We start from the raw sequence: 25664 nt of genomic DNA on the forward strand, positions 1-25664 counted from the left end.
TTTTTCATGGGTCAAAAAAGGACAGTGCTGGGTAACTGCTTTATGCACCACGCTTGGACTCTGGGATGATCAAACGTCAGCTTTCATGGAAGTGACACTCATTTTGTCATGAGAAAGAATGAGCTGTTTGGGTTGCTCTGCATCCCTGCTGGCTGATTTATAGTTTGATGTTGGCATCAGTTTTCAGGAAAGCAATTTGTCTCTTCTTTTGTCCATGGCAGAGGCATTCCAATGTAACATGTTAATTTGCCAACTGTCATCAGCTGTCAAAATCCATTTAGTCAGCTAATTGATCAATGTGTGAGTAACATCCAAAATCAGTTTAAAAACCTTTGCTGTAAAAGCTGAGTGAAGAAATGGCTTCACTGTGCAGAATTCAATGCCCATGGACATGGCTTGGGGGTTCATACAGCTAGTCATTCAGCTCTCCAGGTCAGGCCTTGAATCTGTCTTATGTCCAGGTCAGGCTTTGAATCTGTCTTATGCCCCAATATGAAGAGCAGTTGTGTGGGTCTTGGTCTTCTCCCCTTTTTAGCCCTGCTTCAGCTGGAGTGGATTTAGCCCTGCTTCAGCTGATAGGTGCAGAGAGGGGCCCAAATCAAAACCATAATTCCAGGCTTCCTTCTCCCAGTGCAAATTTAGACGTCTGGCTTGTCATTTCAGCTTGGAAATGGAGCACTGTCTCTGTTGTGGGTCTGTGACAAGGGCTCTGCCTGGTTATCAGTACAGAAGAAAACTGCAGTTTCTTTTCTGTTTAAAACAGCATTCAGGGTAAGAACTTCCCACTTGAAGAGGATTGAACGTTCTTGTCTTGCCTTGTAAGAACTTGTTTTTTGAAAGACATAGAGGTTATACTTTATGAAAGGTTAGTCTCCACCTAGGATCAAAGGCTAAATCCAAAGCTGTGTTCTAATTATGTTAATTTATTTTACTTTGCTATTCAATTCATCTTTGGGGAGAAATCCTTACTCGTGGCAACTTTTTTTTTTTTTTTTTTTTGCTGAGTCCATTCTCCCATCTCAAAGGGCTGATTCAAATACATCTGAGCTTTGGAGAAGCTTGAATGTCAACTTCATGACTCCAGCCCAGTTCTAGCATAGAGTGGTAGTTCTAGCAGAGCTGTGCAGGGAAATTTTTCAAACATTTAAAAACTGGCCCAAAATATCTCATGCAGCACACACAGCCAGTCCATGGGTCTCATGCAGCATGCAGGGCTTGTCTATGGTTCCAGTCCAGCCTGCGAACTGGCCCTCAGCCCTTTATCCAGCCCACAGGGCCAGATGAGTTTGATATTCCTGGTGGAGAGCCACAGAAGTGTGCAAACTGCATTATCTACATAGCTGAAAGCAACAATCAAACAAACACATGTTATTCTATTCGTTTTCCCTTTCTACTCTATTAAATCATCTTCCACTACCAAAAAGGACCCTCCAAGGAAATTAGGTGCAACAGCTATATCAATGCCAAATCATGTATTCTAATTTTACATGCACAAACATCAGGCAATTCAAAGTTACAGTTCCCCAAGCTGTAGTGCAATCACACTGTATACACATGCTAAGGTGTTAACAGCTTATACAGCAATGCAAAATACTACCTATGTGGAAGACAGCCAAGTAACAGCTACATGGGACCCAAACATTTCAATATCCTACTTAGGCTGTTTAGCAGTGTTTTTGCACTGTCACACTGTTGTTTCTCACAGCAATATAGCTTTTTAACGCTTGGTGAGGGTCTAGCTATCAGTCTCAACAGATCTATGTGAAATAAATAACATTTTCGAACTTGAATACCTAAATGTAGACATCCAGCTCCAGAGTAGGATAACCAGTGCCCTGATTCACAATTGCTGGGTAGCTACTGCTCTCTGTGACTTCAGTGAGAGTTGTGGGTGGCCTGAAAAGATTCAGGGCATTTTACACAATTAACATGGATGTAAGAGCTTGATCTTAAAGCTCACTGAAGTCAAGAGAAATGTTTCCATTGACTTCAATGACTCATGGATTGAACCCAGGTGCCTAACTTCTGGCACTCAAGTTTGTATCCAATGTTTCCACAGAGAAAGTTACCTGATTTCAGCATTGTGAATATTGTAAAGCATTTTGAGTATTGCAAATAAAACTGAGTGGAATTTAGTGAGTCTCTGCTGATGTATAATTTTGTATCAAACCACAATACATTATTATTATTTATTATGAACCACAGCATATGCTGCTGTGTACATAGAACATAGTGCAAAAGAGCAAAGAGGTAAGCTATGTCTGTTTATTCACAGAAAGCAAGCTTTGGGAGTTAATTTTTGTCACACAGAGGAACATACATTTTTAAGTAAGATTTTCACTTTCAGAGAGGCCTTCAGGCCTTTCCAGATGCCCTTCGGTATAACTGTATTCATGGACAGCACTACTAGTATTACACTCCTCTTTCTGTGGCTCCAAATCACCTTCTCTTCTGTGATCAGATTGTGGTATCTTCTAAGTTTCTCTCTGTTGTTGAGTATAATATGTACGAGGTGTCATGGCTGCTTCACCCACAGCCATGATGTCTGGTTGGCTGTGTGGCATGGTATGATCCATGTTACTTGTTAATAAATGTTGGCTTTTTGTCATCTTCCAGCACTCCTGTTGGCTGTGCTTATATAGAGGGCTGATCCTAGAGATCAGGGTTTTTTTTAGCCAGTGGCTGATGCATTACTTTGACCACAGAATTGTGCCAGACCAGTATATTCCTGACTAGCATGGACCTGGCTCCTGCTAAAAAAATGGCAGATTGTTACATTTGTGAGGCTGCATAGTCTGTACACATCAGGCATGTCTTCTTTCAGGATATTGTTTTTGTAAGTGCTGGTTGCAGCTGTCTGGTCCTTTTACTATGGAGTCCTCCATACTTCAATCAAGTGTTGACAGATTTGGTCTATGGGAAGCACAAAAACAAACCCACCATGTCTTTTCTCTATCTCTTTCTGAGCTGACCTTGTCATTTTCACTTGTGGTGCTTCTCTTCCCATGCCTTTAGATGTGAAATCCAAAGGAGCCCTAACAACATCATGGGGTACGAGTGAGTTTTTACTTAAATTAATTCCTCGAGTTACCACCAAACCATTGCTCAAACTTCAAGAGTCCTCTTCCTTCCCTCTTACAGTATGCAGCCTCTTACTGGTCCTTGCAATACCTTCCTTGTCAAAAGACATCATCACCTTCCTGTCTATGGATCTTAACTCGGATGTTTATGGCTGTATTTTTTGTTTTTGCAATGTAATTCAGTCTTCAAAGGTGCATTCCAATCTACTGACATCCTTCTTGATTGCCATTTTTTGTATTTTGTTATATTTGCTCCCTAGAAATTGCTTTATTCCCAAACATTTGTAAAACTGCTCTATGTCCAGTAATTTAATATGGTTTTATCCACAAGCTCCAAGTTAGTTTGCCTAACCACACCTCAGCATTGGACATGTAGTATAGCACATTTGTCCAACCACAGCCCAGGGACTGCTCTGTCCGCCGGCAGCTCACCCTCCTCTCCCCGCCGCCGGAGAGGCAGGTGAGTCAGTGGGGTGTGTGCATGACACGGGGGTTTAAAAAGCCCTGTATAGAAGCGGTGTTTTTTAAAACTCACCGCTTCAATTTAGGGTCCCTGTTTTGTCTACACACACCCTTATAGATCTGAAATCCTTTAGATAACTTACATCTGACAATTTTAGCTTCTTCAGTGTGATCCTTTCCATGAATTTCAGCATTGTCCAGAACCTCTTGATATTATTACAGCAGCATCTGCACTTCAGAGATTTCTACTAGTAGCTCTGAACATACCTGGCCTAGGACATTTCCGGTTTTGCAGCTTTGCTAACACTTCAGAAAAAGCTTTCTTGGTGATATTATTATTTATCCCTCCACCATTCAGGATCTCAGAGGGGGAACACATGTGTACCTAACATTAACCAATGGGTGAGTGAGTTTAGAATGAAGTTTAGGTTGTTATCATCTTCTTTAGACTTCTAGAGGATCAGTGACCCTTTATGAAAGATCCACAGTCTTATAATAGAGCCAGTTTCCATTTACATGTTGCTGTAGTGCAGGGATACACAAAGTCCAGCTCGCGGGCCACATCTGGTCAGCCGGGGACTCTGTTTCCCAGCCGCCCCTCCCTGCATGGCTTGGGCCGGTCTCCATGGAGAACCCAGCTGCACTTGCGCAGTAAAGCTCAGGCTGGGGTTGCCACAGAGCCCAGCCTCAGCCATGTGGTAGTGCACGTGGCAGAGCAGTGCAGGGGGCTGCTCCAGAGCTGCTGGGAACTTGGAATAGGGGCATCTTTTTCCAGAGCCAGGGCACAATCTGTAGCCTGCATGCTCTGGCCAAGGCATTATAAAACCATACAATTAGGACAAGATGAAAGTTGATAGGTGGATACCACTAACAGGGCTTATCTCTCTATTTTTTAATCTGCAGATGATGAAATACAGTATTTACTCCCATACCATATTATCTCGTCCATTCCCCCCCCCGCATCAGCCCTCCAAAATTGTGAGTGTATCTTAAGTGGGGGACCTACAAAAAAAGCACGGTGGAATAAAGTAAGCAAGACACTGGGTGTGTCTACACAACACAGTTTGCTGCGCAGTAGAATAATCTACTGTACAGTAAAGCAACACTGTGTAACTGTGTACAGTAGCTACTGCTCATTAAAATAGACTAATGAGAGTTTTTATACTACCTGTAAATACGGGGCATCTATACACGTGTTTGGGGGGGAGGGGGAGGGGAGGGACACTTTAGTTAGAGCAGCAGTAATTAAAGAACCCACAACATTACATGCATTTGGCATCCCTACATTTCAAAATAGCAGTTGGGGCACTTTAACTAAAGCTTCTTCAACAAGTACCCCCACCACCATTTGAAGTGCAGGGATGCTGAACAGACATGATGTGGAGGCTGCTGGGGTGCGCTAATTAGCATGCTCCGGCAGACTTAATTAACCGAGTCTTTTTTGACACATGCTAATTGGCACACGTCGGAGCAGATGTCAGAGCACATGTATAGGTGCCCACAGGTAGTAGATTTACTGCACGTTAGCTAATGCACAGTAGTGCATGGTTACATAGCTGACTGAACGCAAACTGCTCCTGATCATCCCAGGCAGCAGGGGGCAGCAGAACTGTCCCGTCCCATGGGCAGCTGCCTGCTTCCCAGTCCCTGCTCCGATTGGCTGATTGGAGAAGGGACTGGGACACTGTCCCCTACTCTGGGCAGCTAACTGCTGCCGGGGCTGGCTCTGATCTCCAGAGCCAGGGTGCGGACAATTTCCCCTGGCCCCACAGCAGGCAGCTCCTGGGCCCCAGTATCGGACCTGGGACCTACCTGCTGCAAGGGTTAGGGGACATTGTCCCCACACAGGCTCCAAGATGAGAGTGTGAGTTGGGAAGCAGGCAGCTGCCTGGGGCAGGGGTTTGGGGTAGAAGGCAGCTGCTCCCATCCCCTGGAGCCCAGGTGCGACCCTGGTACCTCCTGCCAGCCCAGAGCTCCCCCTGGCTGCCATATGGTAGTAGACCAGGGCAGAAATCTTGAACTTCTCCCATTGGGAGCAGATTTGCTCCTGACAGGTGCACGTGTAGACATGCTCTCAGGGAAAGCTTACAGCGCAGTATTTTACTGCAAAGTAAGCTTTCTGCTCATTAATTGCACATGTAGATGTGCCAAGCTGGCTTCCACTTCTAACTGGGGCTACAAAGTGCAGGTGCAGAGTCCAGTATTAACCCTCTCACAGCTGCTGGTGAGGCAGCAGCTTTTTTTCCCTCACTCACCTTCAGAACCACTGAGCTGGCTGAGGATGAGTGAGCTGCTGCTTGCAGTCCATAGCCTTGATGAGTATATCTTGATTATTTACAGGAACTTACAAAGAGAACTATTTACAGTAAAGAACTAACTTACTACTGTCCTTGTAACCCTTGGGGGCCTCACCTTGTTGCTGTCCTGCTACATTAGGAATTTCCTGCCATCTCACCCAGAGTGTCTCCTGGGATGCCACACTTCCTAGATATTCTGTGTTTCCAGGAGGACTTAATCTTTGTCACATAATTGACCATGACTCTGGAAAAACATTTGTATGTTTTGCCTTCTAAATAAGCCAATATACATGTTTTATTTGGGGCATTTGGAATACAAGAAAATATGGCACCTGTAAGATAGTGGTTACAAGTGAATTTTCCATTGCATTTTTAATTTGCTGGAATCCAAAATTCAAAGGGAAGCTCTGGAGAAATGGGAAATACAAAACTACAGAACTCCATAGCCTTAAGAATCTCAGAAAAGCAAGTTGGACACCATATGGCAACACCGCATAGTTTATGTCAGTGGTGCTCAACCTCTCTGGCCTTTTGGCTAGATGGATGAGTGGCATGGGGCCAGTCTGTGGCTGGATCTCATTTGTGGCATCAGACCACCTGATTCAATGTTGGGTCAGTCCATAGGTGTAATCTGGTAATCCAGCATGATGCCGCATACCAGATCTGGCCACAGCCGGTCTAGTGCACAGGGCTCCCTAGGGTTTCCCATGGCTCTGGGAGCCACAGTGAATCATGTTGCCATCATTTCCTCACCACCAAATTTCCAGACCCATGGGGAGCTCCAGAGGCCAGATAACATGGCTCCATGGGCTGGATCCAGCCTATGGGCCATAGGTTGAGCATGTCATATTTCAATTACATGACATATTTAGTATAGCTTAGATCAAATTAAATGTGTTAGAAAAAGACAGGGACTCAGAACTGGACCTGGTGTTTGTTATCAGAGCTGTACAATACACTGTAGAGTCACACCCCCCCTACAACAGCTGACAAGGAATTTGTGAGGTTACAAATGAGGAGAGATATCAAATGGAGCCGCATGTTTTTATACAGCAGTCAAATCCAGGGGTACAACTGAACCCTTCAGTCAAATGCAGAATTCTTAGACTTGAAGCTGAAGAGGGCAATGCCATATATCTACAGACTGTTTTGCCCTATATATTCTCATGCAACACTATACAGTGAAATGTGTTTCAAAGCATGAATTCAACATTCTGTTTAACAGTGGCATGTGTTAACCTTCAGTCCCTATTGGAGCAGTGTGTTGACAGTGCATCTTATATCATCTTATCTGTATTATTCTTATAATTGCATAATATCAGCAAATGAAACATCAGTTTACCTCCTAATTCTATTTTATAATACAGACCATGAGTATAATCTAGTGTTTAGGAATTAGAGGTGGGCTCCAGCTACAGAATTCATAGCTGGATTTCAAATACTCTTCAGTTTAACAGTGTGCAGACAAGAGCAATGGGCTTTAGCCAAGCAGCTGTTGTGACTATGATGAGTCGACACTGTTTAAAGTTCAGGTACATTGCTACATACTTGAACCTGCTTCCATACTGAGGTTAGTGGGACACTGGAAGTTTGAAAGATTGCAACTTCAGCACAGCAGCTGAAGTGGAGGAAGAGCTGCAAAGCTATTAATGTAAGCTGTGTGTTTAAATTCTCACGTTAAAAATATACCCCACTCCCCCAGGCAACAAAGCTGCTTCCTAATGGATTTGGATTTTAGTGGTTCAAAGAAACAGGAAGAAAAGCAGCTCCTGTTGAGGGAAAGTGCTGTTGTTATGGCCATCATTAAAAGGCCATTTCCTCAATATTCAGTTCACCTTTGAAAAAGAATATAGGGCACTAAGCCAAATTCAGGGCAGCACAGATGTAACCGAGAGCAGTCTTTTACCTACTGTGTTCACTGATCTTAACTGTGTGCTTAAAGAATGAAATACATAATTAAGTTGGCAATTGCCCAAGAACATACTTGCTCATTAGACCAGAACTGGCCAATTGATGTTTGAAGGACAAATACCATTAGAAGACTGAGAAGTATTATGGTAATTAGTTATATGGAGACTTAAGACTGAATCCTGCAACCTCTCCTCAGGCAAGCTGTCCCACTGGAGTCACTAGGTCTACTTGTCTGAGTAAGAGTTGTAGGATCAAGCCCTCAAGGGCTTTTTCGAACAGTGAAAGACTCTACAGTATTCTGGAAACCCTCCCTCAAGCACAGTCACATTCTTTCAACGTGAAAAACAATCTTTACCTTTCACAGTGTGACACACAGTATTATCTGGATGGTAATAAAAGGCTTCCCACATTTTGTGTGTTCCCCAGGATTAAGACTTATACTGTAGTTTAAAACATTTACTTAAAAAAAATGCAGCTTTGTTTTAGCGTACTTGAGGCACAGTGTTCTTTTGACCTTCAGGAAACTTGTTTGCAACCGTGGCGGTGAGGGAAGGAAGGATATGTGCTCTTCTCTCCCCGTCCCTTGATAAGCATTTATTATTTTTCCTGTGATAATGCTAAGAGGCCCCAGTGAGGGATCAGGGACCTATAGTATTAGGCACCATGTATGTACACAGCATACATATACATAGTAAAGTATTTCTGATCAAAGTATCAATCAAAAAAGAACAGTTAGATGCAAGAACACAAAGTACCAGTGAGGGAATTATGGATAGCATAGCATGTGGTGGTCACAACTCCCCCTAGCTAACCTCATTTGCTAGACTTTTCTAAGCACCATCCCAGGGTCTGAGTTTTAATGAAATAACTTATTGATGCCCCAGTGTACCACAGGGGCTCTGTGCCACTCACAGCCTAGCAATAAAGGGCAAAAAAAAAAAAGAGAAAAAGAAGAAATCTCCTTTCAGTCCTGGCCTTCCCTTGAAATGTGCAGACTCGAATGGAAGACAAAGGATGGCCCAGTCCCTAGGCCACTAAACAGACATGGGGGGCTTATGGTTGCTTGCCTGCCATAGATTTTCTAGCCTCAGGGTACCTATACATGTGCAGTGAGGTTGCTCCGACGCGCTGTAACAACAGATTAATTGAGTCTGCTGGAGAGTGGCAATTACCGTATTTCAGACTCCAGCATCACGTGTCTCATTGTCCCCGCACTGAAAAATGGCAGCTGGAGCGCTTTAACTAAAGCGTGTTCAATGAGCTTTAGTATAAGCGCCCCTGCTGCCATTTTTGAGCATGAGGAAGCTGATACACAAGATGCTTCAGGCACTTTAATTAGAGTGGCTCTCAGAATCATTCTTTACTGGTTTAATGTTGTCACAGTTTACACCTGCAGTGGTATGTTATGCTTCAATTTCATCACGCTGTACACGTGCAGCGGCATATTTTGATTTAAATGACTTTGTTACATAACGAAGTAAAACACATCCAATGTATTTTAGCTTTGTATGTAACAAATTGCAGCGATACATCCAGAGAAGGCAGCGGGGATGGTGCATGGGGTGCTGGAAGCCCAGGTGTGCTTGGGGAAGCTCGGGCTTGGCAGGCTTCCAGTGTCCCGTGCACCGTCTCTGATGCCTTCTCTGGCCGCCAGCACACTGAGCCACCTGCCTGCCACCTTCCCGCACTGCCCAGGGGCAAGCCAGCCCGTTCCCGGGCATTCCCAGGTAGCAGGGACGGTGCATGGGGTGCTGGAAGCCCGCCAAGCCCAAGCTTCCCCGAGCACGCCCAGGCTTCCAGCACCCTGTTCTGTCAGGCTTAACTAATCAGGAGCACTATTTGATACCAGAGCTAAATTATTCAGTGAATACATTATCATGTGAATTTCACCTTTGTGTATCAAAAAAAATATTGATAATAAAATCCAAGTACATATAGAATTAACCAAATATTGGGGAGGAGGGGAATTACAGATCAAAAATGTATCCTGTAAACACGGAGAAATTCACCAGACTATATACTTGATTAATAACATTTCACTAACTCTTTGAATTAATGCCTGTAAAACACTTTTAGATCCTAGTCCAAAGTGTAATTTATTGGTGACTATAGAGATGTTTAACTAGAAAAATTGTATTTGTCATTTAGAAATGAAGTATTCTATTCATCTTAAGGTTTTCATGCTTTCTAATACAATCTTTAGTGATTCTTATAATAAAAACAGTGAGGACAAAGCAATATTTAGCCATTTTTCTTGTTACAGTAACAAAACAATACCACAAAAGATTAACATTAACCAACTGAAATCAACTGAAGAGATTTAAGGAGGAATGGTTTATACCACCTTTTCCAGTTGTGTTTTGAGGGGGATTGGAAACAGTCTGAACACTTCTGAATGATACCTGGCAATTAAGATATGTGAGGGAATGTCCATCCCGATGGAGTTTAGGACCGAGAGTGGTACTGAACATCTGAAAGGCAGGCACTGAGGAAATTTAGATACTTAGGAAACGAAGCAGGGGCCTTAAATTGAAGCGGTGGGTTTTTAAACCCACCGCTTCAATTTAGGGTGAAGTAAACCCCCATGTTGTACACATACCCTGCACTTACCTGCCTCTCTGGTGGGAGGGGAGAGTGAGCTGCCAGCGGGCAGAGCAGTCCCTGGGCTGCGGGAGGAGGCTGGTGCTTCCCTCTGCGGCAGCGGTGTCCCCCCCAGGCAGCACCCGCCTGCAGGCACCCATCTCAGGCTGTCCCAGGGGGCCACGGAGGGAAACACCAGGCCCCCACGCAGCTCAGGCAGGCAGGCAGGCTCCGGGGGTGGGGGGTGTGGGGGGGAGAGACTGATGCTTCACTCTGTGACTGTAGGGGCAACAAACTCGGAGGAGTTTTAGTTTGCTGAGCCCCAAATCATTTAAGGTGCATTACACTGCCAAATTTCCTACAGTGGCTGGAATTAATGTGCAATACACCGCCAAGGTGTGCAAACACCGACACCATTAAAGCAGCGCAAAAGCATTTAGTCCGCTTTACAGTATCGTACACACATGCCCCTCGTTTCGTCTACACATGGCCATACAAGTTAGGCATGGATTCTGTGAATGCCAGAAGCACCTTTTGAGGTAGGCACCTACAGAGACATTTAGGCTCCTAAATCCTCATTGTGAATCTAGCCCTAAGCCTCTAATCCTGAAGTATCTTGTATTTACTATTAAATATACTTGTAAATGTAACTACTATTTACTAAGGCTGAAACTAATAGAGTTCTTGGAACTAACGCAAGATATAATGTTACTCCCAAAGCCTACATAATTGTATAGCAAATTAAATCCTTGCTATGAATATATATTTTAAAGAAATCATACCAAGTTCTACCAAATCTATGGGACTTTCTCATGAATTCACACTCATAAAAAAAAGTTAATTTCATTAACTGCTCAGTGAGTTGTTTGGAAGTTTTCAAGGTTTGGCTTTACTGCAGGCACTTTGAACAGCAGTCCTGCTGTTGTTCAAAGACTCCATAAAATATACTGGCATGTGTGTATCTTTAGGAAGAGCACACCTGAGGCAGAGGTTGCCATGGCAAATGATCTTTTTATTAAAAACCAGGCTTAATGTGCATACTAACTTGTAAAACCTGATGGCATCTGGTGCATACAAATCCTCAGGCTGTTGTTAATTATGTTTCCATATTCAAATATTTCAAATGTTTGTGGAGAGATTTTTTTTTTAATTACTGGGTATCAGATAAAGAATGTTTATTTGGTTGATTTACTGTTTCTTGAACTACATAACTGAGAAGGGGTCACTAAGGTGCAAAATGAAAAGGCATCAGTTGCCTCAGAGGATGTTACAAGAAACCCTGCAGTAGCCAGTTATGGGATAACTTGCATACAAGGAATGATTCTTCCAAGCTCCCAAAGCGAGAGGTAGTTTTATGCCCTGAAACCTGGTGATTTACAACCATGCCAAGTGTCTTATATTGTTTCAACTTTACTCTTATAAGCCTGGATATTCATGTTATCCATATAAAGGATTGATCCAGTACAGAATCCTGCTAAATTCTTAACCTCAAAGTTAACTTGTGGCAGGAGTCCCATGGGCTAACTCGGCACTGTCCAACTGTCAACCTTTGGGCCCCACAAGAGGTTAACATGCAGCTCCCGGGGCCTCTAACCACTGCTACCCCTTGTTCCTCCAGCAGAAGCAGCAGGATCCAAGGACTTGGAGCTTCCCCCTCCCTCCTCTGGTTTCCAGGGGAGCCCCAGCATCTTGCATAGTATATTGGGGGAGCCCATGGCTGGGGAGCTGAAGGTGAGATGCATGCCCCAGCAGGGGGAGGGGGGCCCACCTGCCTGTGGTGCAGGGGTGGAGGGTACCATGTGGCATGCAGCCTGTGGGGTCTCTGATCCCCCCACCAGCGTGGCTCCCACTGGAGTGCCCCGTGGAGTGTACAGCCCCCAGCCACCTTTGAAGTTGGACAGCCCTGGGCTAACTGAATGCTTTGTTAAAAATATATTTCCTATTATCTATACTACATATTTTGCCTATCACTTCCACTTAATGCCTCCTTGTTCATGCATTAGGAAGAAGGAAGAACAGAAGTGTCCAACTTGCCTCCTTGTTGTTTGGGATACCTTTCTCATGCTACCTTTTATTCACCTCCTCTCTGATGTAAAGAATCCCAGGGTTTTTTGGTTTCTTTTCCCCATCAATCTCTATTCACATGTTAGTTTTTTCCTCTTGGAATGAACTGAACCTTTTCATTTTGCTCTGTGCTCCTTTTCCCAATTTATTAATATTTATTGATGAATATACTCTGCTGAAAGGAGAATGAAGGACAAAAGGATCTTCTCCCATGATCCCTAAAACTCCTTTTTTCCTGTGGATGAGAATTCTACCCTCTTTACTCTCACAATCCATGCTAAAGCAGAGTGCTGCTACCAGGCTTTTCATATGAATCCATCTAAGTCAGAAATCTTGTTACCTTTATATTAAAAAAATATCACCATCGCTCCACGTTAACCTGGAGACCCTCTCCCATGTTTATACTGTTTTGGGGACCATTGCACACATAATTATGCAAGTAAATAAATTTAAGAGCAATCTCAGTGGGATTAGTGATGTAGGCAAGTGTGAGCAGAATCATGGCCTTTGATTATAAACCATTATGTGACAGGAATTAGATCTTTCTCTGTGATTTCTAGTGTTAAAACTCCATCAGCACCTAACAAGTCATAAATAAAGATTTATGTGCAGTATATCATCATAAAACACATTGCTTAATCAATTCTACCCCAAGCCCATCTAACTATTCTTAGATGACTCCCCACTATTTTTGTATTATGGGGTCAGGCTTTCAGCTGGTGTAATTCACAATAGCTTAACTGGAATCAGTATAACTATGCCAATTTGTGCTAGCTGGCTCACAGTGCTCAGGGGCTCTGCACAGGTGACCCCCTTTCTTCAGTTGTTCAGGTCTGATCACATATGGAGGTTTCTGTAAGATATGGGCCATGCTTCACAACTGAACCTTTTCTGTTCTACCTTTAAACAAAATGCAAAACCCTCCCAGAAAACTAAACTCCAGTAAATTCTGAAACGATGAAATCTTAATCCAAGGTATCTTATTGCAGCTGCAGTTCCCCATAAAGGTAATCCTCTACAGTAGCTGGAATGTGAGCCCCCAGGGCTGTGACCTCCCAATTCAACATAGAGACAAATGTTTCTCCAGAGGAAAAAAAAAGATCAAAACTGCCACCTTGTGCTTCTTTTTATGGAACTGTGTTACTCTTTGCTGCTCCTGAGGTCATTATTGACTGAATTTCATGCACATAAAGCCATCTTTTCTGAAGTTAGATTTTTTTTTGTGCTCTTAAATAAGAAACTTCAAGCTGGATGTTATTGTTTCATAAGGTATGTAGGGATTCTGAAATCTAGTGGATATACTAGGTGCTAGAAAGTCAGTCGGTTAGTGAACACCCTTGTTTTTCTAAAATGTTAGTTCGAGCAAAAAGAGGTGCATGCAGTTTCACTGTTCTGATTCAATGTCAACAGATCCAAGCCTGCGCTACAGATAAAATCAATGACAAAACTGCTATTGATTTAAATGAGGGCAGGATTTGGCCACGGTTAGCTTTTGTTGACATTGTAACAGTAATGCACAAAGACAGTAACAAAAAAGGAGTGCGACTATGAAGCTTCTGCTGTGAAATATACCTTCACATGTTGTTAGTAGAAAAGAAGATACATTTCTGGCAAGCGTTTTAAACATGGAGCATTCTGTCTTCATGCTAATATTCCACAGAGGTAAATGTTTGCTATGTTTACTTATTGAAGTGGAATGTGAATGTCTGTGAAACAAGAATAGAAACACTGGGGAAATATGGAACATATACAATGTGTATATGAAGATCACTTCTGGTTCACTTACAATTTCCCAATAAGTTTAGATGCTACTATATTGAGACAGATCTAAAAGTTTCCATTAACTGGTTCATGTTGCATGATAACTTAAAAAATACTATGCCTGATCAGAGCCGTCCCCAACAAAAATAAAAGAAAATGGTACACTAATTCTGTTCCTTTGGAGCGTGTCAGTTGCAAGCACCGTTTCTCTAGGTTTTTGTTTAAGACCCCCAAAATGCGAGAGATACTCTTTGATGCAAGTAGGGAAGTGGTGAAAGCACTACCTTCGACAAAAAAAAAAAATGGAGTACCTACTGTAATTAGGAATCCAATTTCCCTCCTATTCAAGTCAGTGGGAAAACGTGCAGTGACTTCAATGGGTGGAAAAATCAGGCTTCCATATCCTGACTAATAGCAGTATGTTTTACTGACAGAATTAATCATATTAATAAGCTGGCATGTGAACTCTTTTTTTTCTTGCTGCTGAAAGCAACTTGTGGGTTGGCTTTTATTCTTTCAAACACAATTAGCAATGCACTCTGGCTGTTGAATAGACCTATTCATTTGAACAAATTATTCTCTGGCAGAGAGTTCCCCCCCTTTAAACCCTCTCTTATTCTGGTCCGAAGACACAAAAGCTTGCCTGTCATTAATCCTGCCTGGCTCAGTCTGAGAAAGACAAGTGGAACATACACACACTGCATATATTTTTACCTTCTAAGTGACTGCTGAATTGCTTGCTTCCCTCCGCCCTTATCTTCATTAGCCTACAATCCCAATTAAAGAATGACATAAGGAATACACTTAGGGAACGACTCTGGCACGGATGTTATGGATGAGCTGATAAACTTATGATTGATGCTACCTCCCACATAGCTTTTGTAGATAACTGGTGAAGCACTAAGAACTGCTTCAGAGGCCTCCCTGCTGGGTCATTTCTCATTTAGGAGACTTAAAATGTTAAAAATAACAGATTTGTGCCTTCTAAAAGGTAGTAGCATCTGGCTGATCTAAATAATTTATGTAGTTCTTACTCTGCTCACATTTTTTGGGTGAGAGAACGACAGAGGCAAATTGACCTTTGGTTCTCTTTTCCTAGCGTTCATTTTAGGCACTGAGAAGAGGGCTGTAGAGAAGACAAAATCCACATATCCACCCAGCAAACAATGCTGTCATGTAGTTAACACAGCTGAAATGTTTGTTTAATTAGTTAAATTTTCAGCTTTTAAAGAAGAAGAAAAAACAAGCCATGGGTGGCCTGCTAACCTCAAAAGAGCAAATATCCAAGGTTATAAAATCATCTCAGTGCAGAATACTGGGTAGGACATAAAAAAGGATTTATTGAATCCTACCCCAAGCCAGGAACAGAGGTAGCATTAAGAAGTTTCAAACTGAAGCCTAAAGCCAATGCACTAAGTGTTCAGCATTATTTAATAAAATGAGCTGTGCATATACATTAACCGAAATGCTATTTATTCTGTTAAAAAATTTAGCTAAGGTAACTGTCCTAAATTATTCTTACAGCAGTATAGAGTCCATTTCAAATTTTGCTCTCTGATAAATGCACAGAGCTCTCATTGTCTTCTATGGGAGGGGTGTATGCAGGTATGTGTGTGTATTCAACACCAGAATTTGGCCCTCGGTATTGGTATATTTTTCTTACATGCTGCCTTCAGTCCAAGGATCTCAAATCAGTCTACACAGAGCTTGTTAATATCATCTTAATATATGAATAACTTAAACAGATTAGAGGTTAAGTGCATAGAAAAGAAAATTAGACTGGATTTACTATTCCCTAGTTCTGACCATCTGTACCTGCTGGATTGTTAGGAAGATTCAACTATGAAGGGTCTTCCATAATCCTTATACGGATTTGGCAGTATTGACATCAGTGTCAGTTACAGATACATAAAGGACTAAATCCTATACTTACTGAAGTCCCCTCTTAGGAGTTTTGTAGTGGATACCAGGATGGTAGGAAGCAGGACATGCTTCTTGTAATGTGTCATTAAGGGAGTTCCACAGACTGTTTCTGAAGAACTCAGCATCATCAGGTAAGGCTAGATGATCAGAAGAGGTCAGCTCCCACTTAGGCACTAAAATATATGAACAGATTTTCCAAAGAAGAGCATGTTGGCTGCTGAGCCCCTTGGAAAAAAGTCTAGCCTTTTGTAAGGTTTAAGAATAGGAGCTGAAGGCTTCTGACACTTTGGCCTATTGTTTTTTAAGACTCTGGCCTCATATTAACATGATAACTGCTACAGATGAGCAGTGCGAGCTAGGAAATCAATAACATATTAATAACATTCATTAGCAGGCTAGGCTGGCCGTGAAACAGCCTTTACATGGCATGTTTAGCCATATGTTGGAGAATTCCATTGTTTCCAGCCCCATCGTCATGAATGACTGTCTGTGGGGCCTGGTTTAAATCGCAGGCCCAGCTTGTGGCACGGAGGCTTCTTTAATTTTAGAGTTCACCCCATGCACTCCCCTCCCTGCCACTGAGTGGTGGAGGGGCCCATTGGCCCTGCTGCTCGCTGCGTGTTCCTGATGGCCAGAAGGCAAAAACTGCGGTTTAAAATATTTTATGTGGTTTTAGCTACTTTCTATGAAACAGAAGGTTTGGAAAAGGGAGAAAAACCAGCATCATGTGCTGTGCTAGCTTTCCGCAGGCCACCAGCATGTGTTCGGTGGTCCAAAAGTTTGAAAGCTGTTACTGGGCATCTCCTGTTTGTACTGTTCTCTGATGTTCTTCATTTTTAAAATGCCCTTTCCATGTAGTGCATTAATGCCTGTACAATTAGCAATGGCAAGCATCCAGGAAAAGATGGCAATGTTAGGTAATTTGTTCTTGTCAGTGTCACTGTCAGGCAATTTAGGCCATACATTTAGGACCTATTCTCCCCTACACTGCAAAACCTGGCATAGCGAAACAAAATCTGTGGTTCAATTTAATTTCCCTGGATATGAGGGATATATTCAACTATATGAAGAAGAGACTGAGTGTTTCAACCCAATGCCTATGGATCCCCTTTGACATATATTGTCAGAAAGATTCCTGCTATGGTTATTTTCCGCAAACTCCACAGTTGATTTTGTCTGGTGGAGGAATATCTAGTGGGGAAGAGCCATCCCCAACACCTCCCAGCTTACTGAAAGACTTCTCTTGGAGTGGGTAAGAGTCAGCATACCATGGACCTGGCATTGTCACTTCCTTTTCCATGAAGGTTAAAAATAAAGATGTAAATATATTTTTGAAAAAATATTCATTTAACCTCCTCTAATTAAACAATTACCTGATAACATAGCAGCTGCTGGAAGCTGCTTCCAAGCCCTTTGACAGGGAAGAGGGAGGGAGGGCTAGGGACAGACATTACACAAACTGGCTTAAGTGATCAGAAACTGGTTTAAACCTGTAACAGAACAGATGTTCAGTGCACACAAACCAGTTTGAAAGTGGCTGAAACCAGTTTGAGATAAACCTGGTTGAATGTAGTATCAGACTTAACTGATTTGGCTCAAACCGGTTTATGCAATGTCTGTCCCAAACCCCTTGCTGGTTTAAGGTCGATCAGAGCCCTCCAGCATCCTGGCATGCTCTCTGGCTGTGCAGGGCTCTGCTCCACAGCAAGGCTAGCCCCTCCCCTTTGCTGCCTTGCTGGAGATCAGCAGTCTCTGAAGGCATCTGCCTGGCTTCTGCTCCCCACCTTTCTTCTCCACTCTGTGCTAAGCAGGTATTCCCCCTTCCCTCACAGACACCTCAGCATTGGCTAACAGACCACATGCTGGCTACAGTCTTTGTCGTGGGAGAGGACAGAGGCAGACAGACCTTTTGGAGCTATTTAACAGGTTGCTTAACGTCCTTCCTTGGAAAACCTGTTTAAGAATTGTTTGTTTCCTTCCCTCCCCCTTCCCCTCTGCCTTGTGGAGAGGTGTCTGTTTATTAGCTAGTAGACCACATGGTGGGTCTGTGCTGAATCAACAGGTAGCTGGTACTGTCCCTCTGTTTTCTTAATGGGGCAATAAACATGGAGATAAGGGTGACACCGTTATCAGCCCCCCCACCCCCGGCTTGCTTGCCTGTGAGTTTGCTGCAGACAGTATACAGAAGCAGGGAGGGAGATTGAAAAGCTCTGTATCATCAACAGATGCATGTGCTGCACACCCCCACTTTGCCTCAGTGCTAGCTGGGGGCTAGCAACCCTCCAGCCCATGAGTAGCGAGCCAGGGAAAGCCTGGGACTGCAGGAAGGCTCACGGTTTACACCCCCTTCAGCTCAGCTGTGCATGGGAAGGGAGGGCTGCTCTAGTGCCCCCTGGCTTTCAGCCTGAGCTACTGCAGGCATGTGCCTGAATGTCTTCAGTCCAGAGGGATTATCTGTATGGTTGGAAACTGATTCAGCCTAGTCAGGTTAGACTAACCTGCAAAGGTTGAATCAATTCAGGCTTTTTGAATGTCTGTACCTAGCTGAGGAGGCAAGCCCAGCCATATAACACAGCCCACTTGAAGCCCTGCACTGGCAGGGAGGGAGCACTTATGAACCAGTAGTTAGTTGCTTAATTGATGAGTTACTAGGTTGTTTTCCCCTTGGGATATGGGTATTAGTCCCCCTTTCCCCTCCTCCCCTCCCCTCCTATGTGCTCCTCCCTCCTGACTGCTCTGCTGCCTTCTGATTTTAGCTGGGGCACCACGCAACTTCCCTTCCCCACTTCCCTGCCAGAATATGCCTACCCCAAGCTAAAGGATAACCAGCAAGCTAACCAGTTATCACTGCACTTATTGGTTAAATGATTAATTATTTAACCTTTCACAACCCTAGTTAAAAGGTCTGAGTGACAAGACAACCAAGGCACATATTTCAGGGTATGTGGGGGGAAGCATGGGCATGTGTAATGTGTACGTGTGAAAAGTTCTACAAGCTGTTATTTTTCCTCATGTATTTACTTTTTTTAAAAACATTTTTGGATTGTAACACTTCCCTGCAATGTTTACAGCTCAAACATTACAGTGCTAAGCTGGTGCATGAGAATCAGCAGAGAAAAAACAAAGCACCTTATTTCCTTTGTCCAAACTGATGCAATGCAAAGTATAAAAATAAAAAATGATGAAAAGTAAGTGAGACCATTTATAGCAGTTCATTTTTAGTACTTTCAGGGATTAGTAAAGTGGATAATGATTTGTTATAAATGGGTGCATCTACATGTGCCATTAGTACACAGAAATAAACTTCACAGCAATAAGCTTATTGCATATAGCTTATTGCTCCAGTTTTATTGCTCCTTGGAAGCTCCTGGATACACCATTTATATGTGCACCTGTACCACAGCACACCGGGCCAAGTTGGAGCAGCCCCAGCCCCAGCCAGGCTCAGTGTGCTGTGGAGGGGCTGGCTGAGGCATGAGGGTGCATCAGTATTGGGTTGGCCAGCAAGCAGATGCCACACTGAAGCACCCTTGTGCCCCTGCCAGCCCCATCAGCATCTACACATATAGTTACAAGTACTACCCTGCTTTGGAGTTTATTAGTTTTCTGTGCCCTAATAGGGATGCGCATGTAGACACCGAGATATTTTTTACTGAAGAGCTAATTAGTCAGCTTTGTAGTAAATACCTTGTGTAGAGGTAAGCAGTTTGATGTTTTAACCTCGTAACACCCCTTTGAAAATTTATTTTTCCCTCTTAATTAGGAGAATATGAGAGATTTCTATGGAAAAGTTTCGATTACAACTGTGCAGTATCATGAGCAGGGGTACCATTTCAATAATTACATATCTTTATTTGGAGCCAAAGCCAGTGCATTTCGCCTGTAGCTCTACATCAGTGTTCTCAATCTTTTCAAGGCACCCTTGTTAGCCTCAGGGCACTCCTCAAGGGACTCAAAGCACTCCTCAGAAAATGTCAGCTCTTAGTTTTTACTCTTTTTTTTTTTTTTTTTACTACAATAAAGCAGTTGAGCAATTCTTCTGTTGTTCTGTTGCAAAGAACTCAGACCACAGCAGGTTAAAATATTTTTAACACTATGGAGTCCTGTTTGAAATCTCTAGTTTTATCCCATGAATCATGATTGTACACCTAACAGCACTAACATTATGCAGCACCCCATGACACCCGTGAAAGGATCTCAAGGAACCCCAGGTTGCTATAGCACCCTGGTAGAGACTCACTACTGTAGGCAAATGGCCTTTTACTCAGAGTTGGAGCACTGACTATCATGGACAGGAACCAATGGATACTACTGATACTCGTCCCTGACTGGACAAGCCTCTATAGTCTGATAAATGACAGCTATATTTGGCAGTACAGATATACATACTCCAATACAGGAAGCAAAAACACATGCCAACAAAAGAACTGCTCCATATCCTAGCTTCTGAGATAGGAACTCCCACATGCAACATACTAATTCTACTTCCTGCCAGAGTTTATATTTTGCTAGCAGTGCCACTGTATCCAAACATTTAGCTCAACCGTGAACTAATATATGCATGGTCCTCCAAAGAGTTCCACATCCAGCAGGATCTTAAGTACCTCTTCTGCCTGTTCCCAACTGTATTCCCTCACCCCCACACTTCAGCCTGTGAACTGGCCAGGAACCTGTAAGTCCATCTGTCATCATTAGCCAACTGCCACATAGTCATTTTGTTGGTTTGGCTCCCTGGATATAAAGCTGACTGCTCTTGACTAGTGAGGCTATGGGGCTCTGCTGTAGGGAGTGAAGGTGTGTTGCTCTTTCCTTTATATACCTCCAAGCTCTCTAGAAGATACTATTCTCCCTGTGTCTTACAGGAGTTATTTTGTGCAACATATGCAAATCTGAATGAGCTTCCTCAAATCACAGCCTCATCATTAGAGCACTATTTTCATTCAGTTGTTCTTTCTGTGTGGTCATACACCATGATGGGAAGCCTTTCTGGGTGACCAGATCCCAAGATTTTTTTTTCCCCCATTTCAAATGACAGTTCGTAGTATCTATAATGACAAGTAGATGGTAGACTTCTAGTGAGAGTACTCCTATATTTACAACAGACCTGTTATATATTTTAATGACTGCAAAGAGGCCTGGAAGCAGGGAAGAATATGAAGCACAAGGGATTACTGTCTAGTGCCTTGTACCAGTTCTAAACCAAGGCAGGGGGTTCTCCTGTTAATGGCACTCTTGCTTGTCAAATTCTGTCTATAGTTAATCCATTAACCTGAAACGAACGCAAAACACCAATAAAATGGTGTTTTAGGGTTCACAAAACTAATAAGCGTGCTTATTAGTTTCTTGAAAGTATTACCGTATTCCAGTTAATGCCACATATAAATAAAATGTATGCCTTAAAAAGTACGTGCAGATTTTCTGAAGACAAGTAGTATCGTACAGTGCTTAAAGGGAAGGACCTCAGATTTATTAATCCGGATGGCAAGGTAGTACGGCTTTGCTTTGAGATCTTGTTCTTCTTCCCACAATTATAGTTTTCAAGCTATTTACATTTACTCTTCCTGCTTTCCTCACTTTTAAAGAAGCCAATTAAATCCAATGTTTGAATCATCATAAAAATAGCATAACATACTGCCTGAATTTATCAAGTAAGAAGCTTTTTTTTTTATACTAATTCATTTATCTCCTGTGTAAATGTTGTAAAAGTTCCAGCAGCAGCATTAGTGAGATTTTCTGCACAATGCTGTCATGGCAGTGGATTCACAAGCTTACTCTGCTGACCATTTTTCCTGCAGGACTGTATGTGTCACACTCTCTTTTCAAGCCATGTAGGAATATTTTAAAGTTGATGTGAAAAGCTTACTCCCTGTGATGGAGAAGATTGTGTATTCTAGAAGTACCTGTACCAGTATGCAGGAAACCTAATGTGTATGTTATATCGTAGAAGTTCCTGTTTTGTTCTCAAAGGCGATGCAAGCTCATTCAAAAAAGTAACTCCAGACTTTCAGTGATGGTAATGTTCTAAACTAATATGGAGAAGCATCATCCTAGTCTTAGTCCTAATTACAAGAAACCTAGGGCATGTCTACATTTGCTATTAATTCGAAGTAGGCTTACTGTGCAGTAAAAATACTGTGTAGTAAGCCTACCCAGGAGCACGTCTACATACGCTCCCTCTTGGAAGCAGATTTGCTCCCTATAGGAGCAGCCCAGTGCAGGGCTGATTCTACCCTGCTCTGCCTAGCCTGGGGGCTGGCAGGAAGCATGGGGCTGGTTCCCATGCACACAGGGCCAGGAGTGCTCTGCCAGCTGCAGCTGTCTCTTATAGATTCATAGATTGTAGAGTTGGAAGGGACCACAATGGATCATCGTGTCCGACCCCCTGCCCCTGGCAGGAAAGAAAACTGAGGTCAGATGACCCCAGCCAGGTGACTGTCAAGCCTCCTCTTGAAGACCTCCAAGTTAGGTGATAGCACCACCTCTCTTGGAAGCCCATTCCAGATTCTGGCCACCCTTAATGTAAAAAATGTCTTCCTAATGTCTAACCTAAATCTACTCTTCACTAGTTTGCACCCATTATTCCTAGTTACCTGGCCCCATACACATTGGAAGGGGTCCTGATGTACATGGGGCTGGGAAACAGCTGCAGCTCCAGAGCTCTCCTGCCCCATGCACATGGGGACAAGCTCTGTGCTCAGCGGGGCTTCTCTGCACAGCCTGGGACTGGCCAGGAACTGTCCCATTTTGGGGCAGGTCCCAACCAGCTCTGAGCTGCATGAGAGTCCTGGGCTGGGCAGGGAACTCGTGCAGCCCAGAGCTGACTGGGACCTGCCCCAGAACAGGACAGCTCCCAGCCAGCTAGGGGAACTCCTTGTGCAGCCCAGAGCTATCTGGGACCTGCTGTAGAACAGACAGTTCACAGCCAGCCCCAGCCTAGGTGGGGAAGCAAGCTGCTCCAGACTCCTAGTGCTGCTTGGCTCTCAGCTCCGGGACGGTGGGGAAGGGGGTAAAGTGCTACCCCGCCCCAGCGTTGCTCAGCTCCCAGCCTCTAGGGGGAGCTTGGAGCTCAGTACTGCAAGTACTGGGGGAGTTACCCATCCCCTGTGGCCCCCTAATGCAGGGGCTGACCAGGACAAATTTGTTCTGGCCACCATCTACATATGCTTTACTACCTGTATTTATGGGTAGTAACTAACTGCACAGAAGAGTCATTTACTGCACAGTAAGTGTGCACGTGTAGATGGTGATGCTTTACTGCACAGTAGATCAGTCTGTGTAGTCAAACATCTTGTGTAGACACTCTGTGTCCTTTCTCCCTCTTTGGAAGACAGTGGTATGTCCAGGTTTAAAATATTTATCAAGCTTTGTGGGGCATCTTTAGTATGTATGTATTTAGACAATTTAAAAAACTACACAAGCAACATTTTCATTATGGCATGCAGGGCAATTGAGTGAATGGTTAAATCACTAGATACAACAGAGAAAGTATAACTTGCTGGGACCCTGATTCAGTTAAAGAAATGAAGCGAGAGAAGTCACTCTGGAATGCTGGAGTCAAGTAAGAAAGAAAATAAAACTTTAGAAAGGATCAAGATGAAAGGTCAAAATGAGAGGGAGAGGTACAGAGCCCCCTCATGTGCTCCTTGAAGAATAAAGTGCCAAGGACAGGGCAGTCTGTTGTGTATGACTGTGAAAAAGCAAGGGGAGAAATTGTCTTTAGCTGTGGAAGAAACCGTTATCAGAAAAATTGTTCACAAAGGCAACGGTGAGGTCCATGGCTAAATCCAGGTGGTATGTGCCTAACAGAGCAGGACACTTTGTCACTCTTAGTTTAATCAGGAGGTGTTCTTGAGAATGCTAAGAGCTCCAGGCTCATAATCAAGTACTTACATAATCATCCTCATGCAGCCCTTGTTTCTGAACAGAACTTTTCACCTCTGTGGAAAACTTCTCAAACTCAGGTTTCACTGTCCTCAGTAGAGTGACTGTTTGGAGGGATGAGTATGCTTGCTTCGCTTCAAGGTCGTGTTTGTCTCCTCTCTTCCACGAGCCATTTCCTAAGGGAGAAATAAACATATTTATAATTCCAAGTCAGTTACCAGAAAGGGACTGTTTTCCTTTTCTGATGAAATATCACCATATGTTTCTATATATTGCTTGGAGTCATTAGTGATGTACAAGACACTGCTGCCACTCCAATGTGTGCTGAGGCAAGTTCAAAAGAGAGTAAAACATGCTGCTTGATGCTAAGGGAGCAAGATGGGGAGGAACCACTAATATAACAACATTGAAATAACTGTAGATATGATGTACTGTCAAAATCCCAATATAGTGTGGTAAGAAAAAAGAGTCTTTATCATCATTCTTTGCTTGCACTGTTAACATCTGGACTTAGATTTAGCTAGAAGCAAGCAACATGCTCAGATGCAGAAATGTAGTGCGTCTTAAATACAGAGACAACAGTTAGAACAAGTGGAAGGGAGACAAATCTCCTGGATTCTGTCCCCAATCAGTCCAAAAGTGACTCTCAGTGTGACCTGAAGGAAAGTCAAAAAGGTCTAACTGGAAGTAGAAAACTGAAAGTTACCTGAAAGGATATCACAGAGGGCCAGACCTTATACATCACAGCTCTCCGACTAAAATCAACTGGTACTGCAATATGCACAGTGGTTACAAGGTGGGCCCTGCTTTTTTTTTTTAAATTTAAAACAAACCCCTAACAACAAGCATGCCTTCTCCTGCAGTGTACACACCTATGCCTAATGCCTCCAGTTGGCCAATTTAACTCAAACAAATAATTGTAATTGGAGCTTTTTTAATTTAGAAGCAGGTGACTTGTGTTTAATTATTAAATGTTTTTTCCTGCCTGGACCTGTCATGTCTTGAGAACTTCCTGTGAATTGGCTGGGCACTGAGGGCCAGGACCGAGGTCAACAGAAAGACTCCCATTGACTTGGATCAGATTCTAACTTTATTCTATACTAGTGATAAAAAAGAGGCTTTGAGAGAATAACAGTGTCATAAACAACATGTGTGTAAGCACTTAAAAATAATTAAATGTGAGACGGTCATTTTTATTTTTGGAATTAAAAAGCCACTGGTGGCTAAAAGTACAAAGCCTAGAAGTAGAACACAACTAGGCGTTGAGGTTTTGAATCCAGAGACACAGAGGGCCCTGAGATGAGGGAGGATGTGATCACCTCACTTAGTAAGGGAAGAGAGAAAGTGGTTCAGTTCCAGGAAGAGAAGCGATGGAAGACAAGAGAAGACACCAATGTTGGCAGCAGCCAGGCACCACAACTTCCACCAGCTTTGACTCGGACATCAGGACAACATTATGGTATAAGGGAAGTAAGGTTTTCAGGTCCTATGTGAAGTCTCATGGATCCTCTACTTTCTCCAAAAGCATTTGGATCAAGAGCGGGTGGGACCTGGAGTTCTACTTGCCCTACTCCCTAATGTGCTGTGATGCTGCTCAGACATTACTGGGGTAAGGCAAGTGGATTCATGTCAGCAGCAAATGACTCTCCTCCCTCTCCTGCCCTGAACACTGGAGGTGCAGTGAGCAGAACGGTACTTCCTAGAA

At 43.2% G+C, this 25664-nt stretch overlaps 1 protein-coding gene across 2 annotated transcripts in view; it reads right to left on the reverse strand.

Moving 5' to 3' along the window:
* Positions 1 to 25664, reverse strand: part of NPR3 (natriuretic peptide receptor 3) — a 49389-nt gene that overhangs the window by 15762 nt on the left and 7963 nt on the right. For both annotated transcript variants that reach the window (XM_014517709.2, XM_025198486.1), the window contains exon 3: positions 23969 to 24135. In XM_014517709.2, the coding sequence (XP_014373195.2) occupies positions 23969 to 24135 (167 nt within the window). The remainder of the gene's footprint in view (positions 1 to 23968; positions 24136 to 25664) is intronic.

Source organism: Alligator sinensis, unplaced genomic scaffold, assembly GCF_000455745.1.
Source record: "Alligator sinensis unplaced genomic scaffold, ASM45574v1 scaffold347_1, whole genome shotgun sequence".
In the NCBI taxonomy this organism is placed as follows: Eukaryota; Metazoa; Chordata; order Crocodylia; family Alligatoridae; genus Alligator; species Alligator sinensis.